We start from the raw sequence: 12,092 nt of genomic DNA, 5'->3' as shown, positions 1-12,092 counted from the left end.
TGTGATGTGTTTGTCTCTGTCCAAGGTGCTGAACGCTTCTGTGACAACATTGAGGACATGATCGGGTACAAACCTCTCACACTGATCAAGTACTGCTGGTTGTATGGAACCCCTCTTATTTGCAGTGTAGGTGTTTTAAGAAGGAAACATATTTACTGTGTGAATAGACTGTTCTGGGCAAGGGAACAGGTTAATAGACCCGTAATGTTGTTAATGTTCTCTTAACAGCTGGTTTCATGTTTACTTCCTGTCAGTGGATGTCATTAACATACATTGCAACAGGAAATAAACTGGGTCATATTTGGTATGTTTATGTTCACAACTATGGGATGGTTTATAGATATTTGCTTTCTGATTGATCCAACAATGTTTAATTGTGAGTTGCTTCCTTTTAAAAGGGCACACTTGTGTTTTTGCTCCTGAGATACACCCCCATGAGGTTCAACAACTCCTATGTGTATCCTTGGTGGGCGTACTGTATCGGCTGGTTTCTGGCCATGTCCTCTCTTATGATGATTCCAGTGACCATGGTTTGGAAACTGTCCCAAGTAAAAGGGAATCTCTGGCAGGTCAGTTGTAGTTATCTGTTATTTTATAGTTGGTCATTCATAGTTTCTTTTTGAAATTCTTCATATTGGGACAGGAGTTTGAAATAGACAACATGTCGGGACAAAGGGAATTTTATTTCAAACTGAGTAACATTGCACATTTTGAGAGAGGAAAAGTATATGCATTAAAGTTTCATTGGAACCTACATGTTGTTGCTTGTGCATAGCTCCTGTTCTGCTGTAAGTGATCTTCTTTGACAATGTTACTACCTTCCTCTAGCGTCTCAAGATGAGCTCCCAACCTGCAGGTGACTATCCAGTGGGGACAAAGGAAATTGCAAGCATCAGCACCTCACTACACTTCCCTGCTGGTGGACAAGATGGCAATGTGTACTGAAATGCCAATCCTTTAAAGAAAATAACTTTTGTTTTGGGTTAGATCAGGTTATGGTGGTTAGTTACTCATTTACATATTTTTTTTTTATCTAAGGTGTGGTTAAGGTTTACAGTATATTGAATGTCTAAATAGGGGTGACCCTGCAAAGTTGACTATTTATTTAAGGAGTCTGATTTGACTGCCAATCTAATGGTTGAATTGTTGTAGTGACTGGATCATCATTCATAAATAACAACATGGTTATTTCAAAATCAAAGAATAGGTCTACATTTATTAATCAGAGCACTCGCATAAGAACGTAGCCCTATATCTATTTTGAACGATTCCTTAAATGTCAACATGGTGCGTAGAAAGTGCCCCTATCTATCCATCTATCTATCTATCTATCTATCTATCTATCTATCTATCTATACACACACATATATATATATATATATATATATATTTTTTTTTTTCCAGCCAGTAGCCAACTAGTCTAGCCTAGCTTAGCATAAAAACTGTAAACGGGTCAACCGCTAGCCTGTCTCTGACCAAAGCTAAAGAGGAAAGCCCAGCATCTCTAAAGAACACTAACACATTACATGCTGTTTGTTTAATCCATACCAAAAGTGAGGTGGTTTATTTATTGGTCAGGTCCAGTGTCTTTCAGGTGGAAGAATATTTGGATCTGTTAATTCAAAATAAAATAAAAGTGCTAATACGGTGATAGCTCTTTGACAAACTTACTTGAGTAATAGTATTTAAGTAGCATGAATATAAACTAAAGGTTCTTCAAATAAAAGTACTTATTGTGCAGTAAAATGTTCTGTCAGTGTTTCACTATAGGTCTTTGGATTTATTTTACTGCTGCAATACATGTACTACTTAATGACATTATATCACTGCTTCTTGGAGTCACTTTAAGGTTACCAAGCATCCACTTTAGATTTGTTTTGGTATGGATTGGACATACACTAAATAATGTGTTAATTAGTGAGGTTTATTGGTCCTTTTTTATTTACTTATTTATGATAAACTAAGCTGAGTGGTATCAATCTGCTCCTGTTGCACCTAGAAAGTGAATAAGCATATATCAAACAGTTTGACCTTTTATAGAAAAGTATCCTTCATGGTTCAGATTTTTTAAATTTGTTTTAGTGAGAAGTTTAGTGAACAAAACATTATATATAAGCCTTTTATAGCTTTCTGTCAGTCATGATTTGTTCTGTTATATTATTGTAATGCTATGCATCTTTATAGTAGGTCTATAATACCCAAATAATACTCCAACTGAAAAGTCTAGGGTTATGGTGGTGTATTTGTATATTTTACTCATAGTGTTTCCATCTGTGAAACTCTCTATAGGTGTTGAAGGTAATTGTCTGAATGTTCTGTGACCTCAAACTAAAACCAACTTGAACAAGCAAATACACTGGAATGGTGTTTTTAAATAGCTTACACCAATTCATGTCATTTGATTACCCACATTCTTTGTGACTGATATTGACTTAAGATATATTGGTGCTTTTACTGTCTTTGTCTAATAATATATATTCAATGTATATTTTACAACATGTTGTATATTAAGCCAAATAGATATACCTGCTCTAACTGTCAATAGGTGAATTTATAATGCAAATTCTATAGTTCCTAAACACAACTTTTTAGGTTTCGTATTTCCTTAATCACCATGTTTTTTTTATATACACATAACTGTCTTTGTACATTACATTTATAAAAAAATACTTTCTGGGGCAATATTGCTTGTTCATTTTAATTTCATTATGTGCATGAGGTGTGTGTGACGAGGACAGTGATACATTTCTTGATTGAATATACTTGCCATTCACATTTTCTTCCTTGAGGCACTTTCTGACAGAACGCAAAAACTACACCACGGCGCTCTGACACCAATTACTAATAATCGTTGAGCTTCGCCATGACAGCTTTTTGCTACGTCGAGCAGAAGGGTGTTTGATTACTCGTCTACTCCTGGGGGCCACGATCTTCAGCGGTTGAAGTTTGGGCGATTGCTCGGTGATCGAAAATCTGTTGCGGTGCGGTGCAAACCATTAGGAAATAACAACTATTAGAGTGCTGTTCTGTCACTATTCTTTTTCAGTGTTTAAAAACCAAATGTTTTGGTTTTAACAGCAGCTATCAAGCATTAAAGAGTACAATAAGCAATTATTTTTGACTAAATCACTTTATTTCACGACTATCGATAAATGTGCCGATTCTTTTCTTGATAATTGTTTGGTCTTTAAAACATTGGAAAACTCCCCGTATTCAAAGCAACATCTTCAAATATCTTCTTTTTTTTCATCCAACCAACAAAACCCAAAAGATATTCACTTTACTTTGAAGACCAAGATAAGCAGCAAATAACCATCAATTTTGGACATTTTGCTTGAAAAAGTCAAATTAGTTGCTCTTTACTGGACATTGATATGCAACTCAACTGTTCCTCTACGTTTCAGTTGGTACAAATGAAACATTACATGATCATTTCCATACTAGGCTTGCCTCATACAGTTATGAAACATTACATTGAAATATTTAGCAAACAATTATTGAATAAAAAAAAAATCATTGTAAAAAAACAACTAACTATTTGTTTATATGGGTACATTAGTTCTGATGATTTTTATATCATCAGCTGGCCGATCTTGGCCGTTTGTTTCTACCATCCCGATTCGGTTCAGCACTCCCATTCCCTGGCTTACTCTTCCAAAAATACTGTGCTTTCCATCTAACCACTGAGTGGGGCCGAGAGTGAAGAAGAACTGGCTTCCGTTTGTGTCTGGTCCTGCATTGGCCATCGCCAAAATACCAGCACCTAATAGGCACACACATTAAATTACAATTGTGACTTTTTGTTGTTAAAGTCTCATACATCAATACAATAAATTGGTCCATTTAATCAGATACAGAATTTCTTGAGGAAAAATCAACAACTTTTGCATAACTTTTTTAACAATACAACAGCCCTGAAACTATTCCCATCTTAAATTTTTGACTTAAAAAAAATCACATCAGGGACTCATTACTGACACAGATAATAGTTAATTAATTATAAAGGGTGCAGGAGCCTTTTCTTTATTTACCAACCTAGATTTGACACCTCCACATCTGCCAACTTGTAATACTAATTCAATGTTACCACTGTGATTACCTGTGAATTTCAGTTCTGAGTTCAGCTCATCTTCAAACTGTTTACCAAATATGGAGGCACCACCGCGACCTGTCAGAAGAACAAAGATAAGTAAAACACTGATTTATTATCAAGTGAGGTAATAGAACAGGACAATATTCAAGTATAAACATTTAACTGTGAGTTTCAATTTGTCTTGTGTAAATGTCAGTCTTTATTTTGCCAAAGAGATGAAGTTTGGATTATTAATTATATTATTTTATGGGTGGCAGCAAGGTAAAGTAAATGTGATTTATACGTTGACAAACATATGAATTACCACGAGTTATGGTTTAAGACTTGGTATGTAATATATTAACATTTGAATGAAAAATGAAATAAAAAAATACAGTTTATAAAATTGCTCATAAATAAGATATGTGGTGTTATGATCCTCACTACACAGATAACTGATTTGGTGTATATATTGAGTCATTCAAAAATCCCATGAATAAAGAACCATCCCCAACACTCATGATTGAAGCAAACATTAAAACAAGGCCCACAAAATGTACAGAGGTTTGATTGAGACAAGTCAATAGATACCAAAATATATAAACGACACTTGAACATTGCACACGTAAGAAACATGGCTGCAGGCCTTTGCTTCCATTCAGCTACAAGAGCAACAGTGAGGTGGGCCACCAGTGTTGGGTAATAAAGTCTGGCTTACAGTTTGAAGCTATAAATGCTAGACAGGGCTCTGTGTCGGCCTGTCTAGTTCTTTCAACCTTAAAACAGAATGTATTTCTTGAAGTTTTACTTTGAAATGAGAAAGGACCTTCTCAAAACTGTTGCTATAAAGTTGGAGCCACACTAATATGAACCAATATTGTGTGATGTAGCGTATGATTTACCAGTATTTTATTTTATGAGGTCCATTATTTCCCTGTAAGAACTAGGTTATTTAGTACAAATTAAAGTGAAAATAGAGAGCATGTTTTTGTAGTTTAGGAACAGTAATTGATTTCTAGAGAAACTTCCTTAATAAAAAAATGAAGCTTCATTCTTTATGACTTAAAAAAAAGACAGTCTCCATATAGTGTAAGTTTGTTAGTATGGATAATAGTGTATGTGAATCACCCACCTGTTCCTGTAGGGTCTCCTCCTTGCACCATGAAGTCTTTGATTATTCGGTGAAACTTTGTGTTGATGTAGTAGCCTCTTCTGCACAACTCTGCGAAGTTCTTGCATGTTTTCGGTGCTTGTCTCCAGTACAGCTCCACCACAATCGTTCCCATCCTGCAACGCATGGTCAGTATTAGTAGTTAGCTAGCTAGTTGGCAGGCTATTATATATTACACAATTACCTTTTAGTATTTTAGTATAACCTAGCATGCCCAACGATTAACTAACGTCACCAAATCGCTAGCCTTACTGGGAGCTAGCTAGCTTAGCCGAGTTAACGCTAGCATTCAGCGGTTTTAATGAGAACTTACGTTGTGTCCATAACCACTGTTTGCGGCTGCCATGTGTCTGCGGGTATCCCTGACATTATCACTCCAAACAGTACACCTCGATCGACTTTAAACTAACTTGTTTGAATACAAAAAGTACTTGATTTATTAGCTTAGCGCAATCTCTCAATTCATTTCAGGGGGAAGTTTCTTCTTCGATGGTTGCCGCCCGTTTCTCCGCATGTGAGCGGAAGGAAGTGGGCAACCGTTGACCGCCCTCTAGTGGACAACAGGCGACATGGTAGTTGGTATCTTTGACGTTGCAAACGCCATAAAATACAATTACAATACTATTAATGTATATTCATCAATGTCCCTGTTTTACCATCGTTTAATTAGTCCAGTAGTTATAATAAAAATAAGTGTCCCTGTTCTGCCGTTCGCAGCCTCCACTGTCTAATATGTCTACTTTATTAGCTACATTGGCCTCCACTCACCCTGTTTTTTGTTTATTTTGTGTCTAGTTAGTTCCCCTATTTCTTAACATATCTATTTTATTTTGAATTGAGTGTAGACGTAGATGTATAATCTCAGCAATCTATCTAACCTAAAAAATACATCCGTCGTGAAGTGTACTCCGGGGGCAGCAACACGCCGGAACAGCGCCAAGCGCGCCCGCAATATATTAGGCGAAGAAGACATTCTTCTTCTTTGACTGAACATGTACGTTGCTCGTCCACTTGTTACATCGCTTTGATCGCCGTTTCCTTCGACCGAGTTGTCCCAGTTTGTCTACTGTTGACCACAAGGTAGAGTCACCTATTTGCGTTGTCTGCACCTTTGTTGTCAATGCTATTTCATTTGTTTGGTTCTCCTGAAGGGCGCAGTGTGTTAACAGGCACTTGTTCATTTTTATGTTCAAAGTTTAAATCAGTAAACGATGACGTCAACCGCAACCAAACAAATCAGTAGTCTTGGGGATAACAGTGTGAGAAGTTCATACTCTGCTTGAGGGTTCAGTGGTCCAACACGACGTGTTAATGTTCTGCAAAAACTACTTAGCTTTGAAATTATAAAAGCTCTCTTTTTTACATAAAAAAAAAAATGAATGTTTGTATTAGCTTCAGTTATTTAATAATATTGGAATTAGGTTTCCAGGCAGAGTCATTGTTGGTTAGCTAGCCTGCGTGTCTATCTGGCATGCAAAGGTGAGAGATTTTTGTGGATATCATGGTCTGAAATGGCAGAGGGTTTTTGCTATGTTATACATTCTGTTGTAATCAAAGTATCATTATGACTAGCCTGTAGCTGCCAGCTACAGGCTAGTTGTAGCTGTCAGCTTAAACTAGACAGCTGCAGAAATGTCTGTCCTTACTGCCATGTGATTAATCAGATGAGAAAGTCTAATCCAATTAGGATGGTAGCATGCTGGGTAGCACTTTTAAGCTTGCAGTTAGGTCAGGATATTTTTGTGAGTAAGCCACAAGGACGAAAGAGTAAAAGAGGTGTGCCAGTAGTGACAGAAAATAGACATTTAGATAGCATTGAGATTGAATTGGCATTCTTTTTTTGTCAGATCGTAACAAGTTCATCTTCTTTGTCTCATCTCAAGTTCCTACACCATGTCTATTATCAAAATCCACGCCCGAGAGATCTTTGATTCCCGTGGAAACCCCACTGTAGAGGTTGACCTTCATACTGACAAGGGTAAGCAACAATATGAATAGTTCTATGGACTCATGTGTCTGAAGAAATTAAGTTGAATTGAATATGACTACTTCTAAAATGTATAAAGGTATTGTCCATGTGCCTCAATAACAATATTTATGACATCATATTTAGTGATTGTCACATCACCACTCGTATGTACATTTCACAGGCTTGTTTAGGGCAGCTGTACCCAGCGGAGCGTCTACTGGAATCTACGAAGCCTTGGAGCTCAGGGACAATGACAAGTCTCGTTACCTTGGAAAAGGTGTGTCTGCCATTTTAGTGTTTCCTTTTTTTTAAAGATAACAAGATAACATTAGTTAAATGACAGGTGTGTTTTTGATATTTACCAACAAAATATAGACAACCTTTATTGCCCTTGCGGTTCAAAGCAAATGCAATTTCAAGGAAAAATACTATATTTTACACATTTGTCATTTTCTATATCTTTCTGTGTTGTCTCTCGTTCTCTTTGCCAGATGTGAAAGGCTTATTGAGTTTCCATTGCCTGTCTCTCTCAATTAAAAACTAAGATTTGTCAATTTGACTGTAGAAAAGTTATTTTACATGGTCATTTACACAACATAACAATTAATTATTTAATGCTTTTGGCAATCAACCAGATATGAGTTGCATGGGGAAATGTCAATAAAGCATGCTCTTAACTGTGAAATAACAATTTATTGATTTATTGAATTAGAGTAATTGTTTTTGTTTATTTAAAACAAATTACAAAAGAAATACTTTTGCACGCGTCTCTGTAAATGTGAAATAAAACATGCCCGTGTTTCTAAATCTATGTTTTTATTATTGGCTTTACAAGATTTGCCCATAATGTTGTGAAAGAACAATCACACTAATATTTCTGTTGCAGGAGTTTCACAGGCTGTAGAACACATAAATTCAACTATTGCACCTGCACTTGTTGGCCAAGTAAGATAATTCTTGATCTCTTTCTGTTTTTTGTTTCCCAAATATTGTACAAACTAAGTTTTCACAGTTCATTGTTGTTCTGCTGATTTGAGTTGATCCTAACTTGTTATTTGTGTCTCCCCAGGACGTATCTGTGGTTGAGCAAGAGAGAATTGACCAGATGATGATTAGCCTGGACGGCACAGAGAACAAATGTAAGTGACAATGATCTCACTGTTGTGTTTAATCTAAAACAATGATACACTTTGCAATGCAGTCTTCATAACTATGGATTACAGCAGATTTCTGGTAAGGGTCTGAAATTAACTTTTTTTCACTACCTGCAGCTCTGGCAGGAAAGCTTGTTTCTTTGCCACTATCTGCCACGTTTTAAATCGATGCACTCAATTGAATGTATCAAATGCTGCAATTCAATGTTTGATATATTTACACACAACTATTACATGCATGGTCAATTCCAGTCTACAAATTACATTGTGGCTTTGAGGAATAAAAAAAAAACGCATACTAAACTAAATTAAAATGTATTCTCCATTCCGATGGCCAACAGCTATTCCTTCAGACGAAACTGATACATGAGGTAGTGAAGTTGATACAGTAACGAGTGTGTGTGTATGTTTGTGTGCATCTTTTAATGTATTGTTATTAATTAGAATTTGGTGAGCTGTCTTTCAAAACAGGGACGGAAGGTTCAACAGCCAATACATTTGCTTTCATATAGCAGTGGCGAGCAACTTTGAATTGTGTAGCACTAACCAATCATACACTAACCTTACTAAGTGTGTTTTTCAGTTGTGGGTTTTCCCTTCTTTACCAATAAAGACGTTTTTACTGTTTGGCTCTATAATTAAGACAGTTGTCCTGCTGCATTATGAAGCATTCCTCAATTGAAGTTTAATGCATGCATGCTTGGATCTGAGATGTTTGATTAAAAATGTCCTGGTTGTAGTAGGAAGAGAACAAAACTCTTGAATCATCAATAAACACTCAACACATTCCTGCCAACTGCAATTAGACTGTAATGTCACCTCTGGCGAGATCCTCCTCAAATTGAAAAACATCAATCACCTGCTTTCACTTTATACTTTATATACACTTAGATACACTTTATACACTTTCATTTTAATTTTTACATTTTAATTCCTTTAATTTAACTTAAATGTAATCTGTCCTGCCCTGCTATTTTATTTTATTGTGTATATATTGTAAACATGTTTGCTGCTACTTCAAATAAATATCCACCTGGGGATGAATAAAGTACATATCTAATCTAATCTAAAACAGATTTAAAATGAGGATTAATGATTGCTAATTTATTTTATTTTTTTCTTAAACAGCCAAATTTGGCGCAAATGCCATCCTGGGTGTTTCCCTGGCTGTTTGCAAAGCTGGTGCAGCAGAGAAAGGTGTCCCCCCTGTATCGTCATATTGCTGACCTAGCAGGAAACCCAGAGGTCATCTTGCCTGTGCCGGTGAGGTTCTGTGTGCCAAATGATATGTTCCACTTTATTCAGTTCCAGTTCATTGTGAAGTCACAGCTCTTGTTTCGCTCCCCTCCACCAGGCCTTCAATGTGATCAATGGTGGCTCACATGCAGGCAACAAGCTCGCCATGCAGGAGTTCATGATCCTGCCCATTGGCGCGAGCACCTTCAAAGAAGCCATGCGCATTGGAGCCGAGGTCTACCACAATCTCAAAAATGTCATCAAGAAGAAATATGGTCAGGATGCTACCAATGTGGGTGATGAAGGGGGCTTTGCTCCAAACATCCTGGAAAACAAGGAAGGTATGTGAGCGGAATGATTTAGTTTTACCTACTGATAAATCAAAGTAAACCTTTAAAACTGCAAAATTAACACAGCTTTCAGGTTCCTTTCCAAAAAAAACGTGCCCAGTGTGAAGTCAACCTACTTTCATCACATTACTGGGAACCAAATGTGCAGCCAGTAAAAAAAAATCAAACACTGCAAATGGTTTGACAAAAGAAAAAGCACACGGTTCTACTTACTGTGCCGCTGTAAGAGAAACCTTTACGGTGTGTGTGTGTTGCTTTTGCCACTCAGACCAAGTGGAAAACATGTGGAAATAGGCTATTTTGGGAACCCGTGTGGCAACGACAACATCAATGAGCTTTATAATAAAGAAAAGTTCAATAAGCGGTTTGAACAAGAAAAACCTGTCTCGTGCATGGTAATACGCCGTTTCCGTGTCGCATTCTGCGTTTGTTTTTGTGACAAAAATGTAGTTTTGAGACCAGACATACTCATCAGGAATTCCTCCCTGTGAAGGTCTTGTCATGTGTGACCCCTGTCTGAGGATTTGTTATGAAGATGTTCTCTGGTACACTTTGAGAACGCAGGGGTGTTGTAATTGGAGTGTGTTCTCTTGAAAGGCATTTCTCATATTTGGTCCACTTCCTTTAAATGGTAAATGGACCTGTACTTGTAGAGAGCTTTTCTAGTCTTCCGACCACTCAAAGCGCTTTAACACTACATGACATCATTCACCCATTCACACCCTGATTGGAGGGGCTAATGTTCCACCTGCACAGGACTAACTATCATTCACACACATTCATACACCGTAGGCACAGCTACGGGAGCACATCAACATGGGCTAGCGGAGCCGGGGATCAGCAAAAGTATTACTTTACAAAATAATGCAAAACGCATACAAGATAAATATTGAATAATGTTAAAACAACATTGTTCTGACATAGTCAAGTTAAAATGTTTATTTTGTTGTTTAATTTCAGAGTTGAGGGGTTTCTATTCTTCTAGTCAGTGTGGAAATCATCATCATCATTCATTGTTTTCGGTGGTGCTCCATACAAGCGTAAATCATAATCGGTAACATTCTGCAACTCAAATTGTTCACATTGATTCTCTTCAGCACTGGAGTTGGTAAAGGAGGCCATCGCCAAAGCTGGATACACCGATGAGGTTGTGATCGGCATGGATGTGGCAGCTTCGGAATTCTACAGGGACGGAAAATACGACCTGGACTTCAAGTCTCCTGACGACCCGAGCCGTTACATCACTCCAGACGAGCTGGCTGATCTCTACAAGAGCTTTGTGAAGGATTATCCCGGTAACCTTCAGACATTTTCTTATTTTACACATTTAGTAGGCGGTGAGCAGGACATGCAATATAATAGTAATATAGTAATGTGAGCTCCAACATAATCTCATACCGTGAGGGATCTACTATCTGGGTTAACTTTCTTATCTGTAATCTGCACATCCTCTTAAAGGGCAAAACAAATTGATTATGTACTATTAGACACTAGTTTACTACATCAAACATTTGTCCTTGGAATGCTTTTTCATAGATCATCTCTACTTGTTAGATCTTCAAAAAAATTATAGAAAGCACCAAGCTCAAGTCTAGCGGATATAAAGGTATTTAAAAATTCAAGAAAAGCAAAGGCTGGAAGTCATCTTATTTTGTAATCGCGTAAAACCAAACCAAAGCACTTGCTAAAATGTAGATTATGTAAGCACCTGTGAATTTCAACAGGAGCTTCAATACAATATTTGTCAGAACAATCTTCTTTGTACAACAATATTCATTGCTCCAATAGCGTGATAATTAACCAGTATCTTTATGTTTGACCAAATACGTCTTTCAATATTGCAATGATTTTGTAAGATTAATCATTGGTATTTTACAAATTGACATTTTTGATAAATATTCATTACTACTGTGGATGTAATCACTAAGTGGGTGAACAGCGACAACAATCTGGTAAGTTCAGAAAATTGTACCCACTGTAATGCAGCCTTTTTAAACCAGGAAAAGACAACAGTTTTGCCATATTATAATATTACCGTAGTTTTTTTTTTTTTAACCTAATCATGTCTGCATATTTTTACTCGCAGTGGTTTCCATCGAGGATCCCTTTGACCAGGACGACTGGGCGGCCTGGTCCAACT

General features: G+C 36.9%; 3 protein-coding genes across 10 annotated transcripts in view; 2 read left to right on the top strand and 1 right to left on the bottom strand.

The window, feature by feature from the left end:
* slc6a11a (solute carrier family 6 member 11a) overlaps nt 1-1,350 on the top strand; it is a 32,493-nt gene extending 31,143 nt beyond the window's left edge. For 7 of the 8 annotated variants that reach the window (XM_034531966.1, XM_034531967.1, XM_034531965.1 and 4 more), the window contains 3 exons: nt 26-126; nt 399-569; nt 829-1,350. In XM_034531966.1, coding sequence (XP_034387857.1) covers nt 26-126; nt 399-569; nt 829-945 — 389 coding nt within the window. In that variant the 3' untranslated portion in view covers nt 946-1,350. The remainder of the gene's footprint in view (nt 1-25; nt 127-398; nt 570-828) is intronic. The other variant, XM_034531969.1, reaches the window with a different exon arrangement.
* Nucleotides 1,351-3,111: 1,761 nt separating this feature from the next.
* On the bottom strand, nt 3,112-5,773 carry ppil1 (peptidylprolyl isomerase (cyclophilin)-like 1). Its single transcript, XM_034531977.1, has 4 exons — nt 5,557-5,773; nt 5,205-5,359; nt 4,100-4,168; nt 3,112-3,763 (listed from the first exon to the last, which is right to left on the bottom strand). The coding sequence occupies exons 1-4, from the start codon at nt 5,610-5,612 to the stop codon at nt 3,543-3,545; spliced, it is 501 nt and encodes a 166-aa protein (XP_034387868.1). The 5' UTR covers nt 5,613-5,773; the 3' UTR covers nt 3,112-3,542.
* Nucleotides 5,774-6,191: 418 nt separating this feature from the next.
* Nucleotides 6,192-12,092, top strand: part of eno1b (enolase 1b, (alpha)) — a 7,343-nt gene continuing 1,442 nt past the window's right edge. Inside the window, 10 exon segments of the mRNA XM_034531976.1 lie at nt 6,192-6,323; nt 7,127-7,221; nt 7,394-7,489; nt 8,099-8,157; nt 8,282-8,351; nt 9,495-9,568; nt 9,570-9,629; nt 9,721-9,943; nt 11,050-11,247; nt 12,039-12,092. The exon segment at nt 12,039-12,092 is cut by the window's right edge and continues 148 nt beyond it. Of these exon segments, the coding sequence (XP_034387867.1) occupies nt 7,137-7,221; nt 7,394-7,489; nt 8,099-8,157; nt 8,282-8,351; nt 9,495-9,568; nt 9,570-9,629; nt 9,721-9,943; nt 11,050-11,247; nt 12,039-12,092 (919 nt within the window). The 5' untranslated portion in view covers nt 6,192-6,323; nt 7,127-7,136.

The sequence above is a fragment of the Cyclopterus lumpus genome, chromosome 5 (genome assembly GCF_009769545.1).
Source record: "Cyclopterus lumpus isolate fCycLum1 chromosome 5, fCycLum1.pri, whole genome shotgun sequence".
NCBI lineage: Eukaryota > Metazoa > Chordata > Actinopteri > Perciformes > Cyclopteridae > Cyclopterus > Cyclopterus lumpus.
The sequence above is the reverse complement of the archived record's forward strand: the minus strand, read 5'-3'. Positions and strand labels throughout refer to the sequence as shown.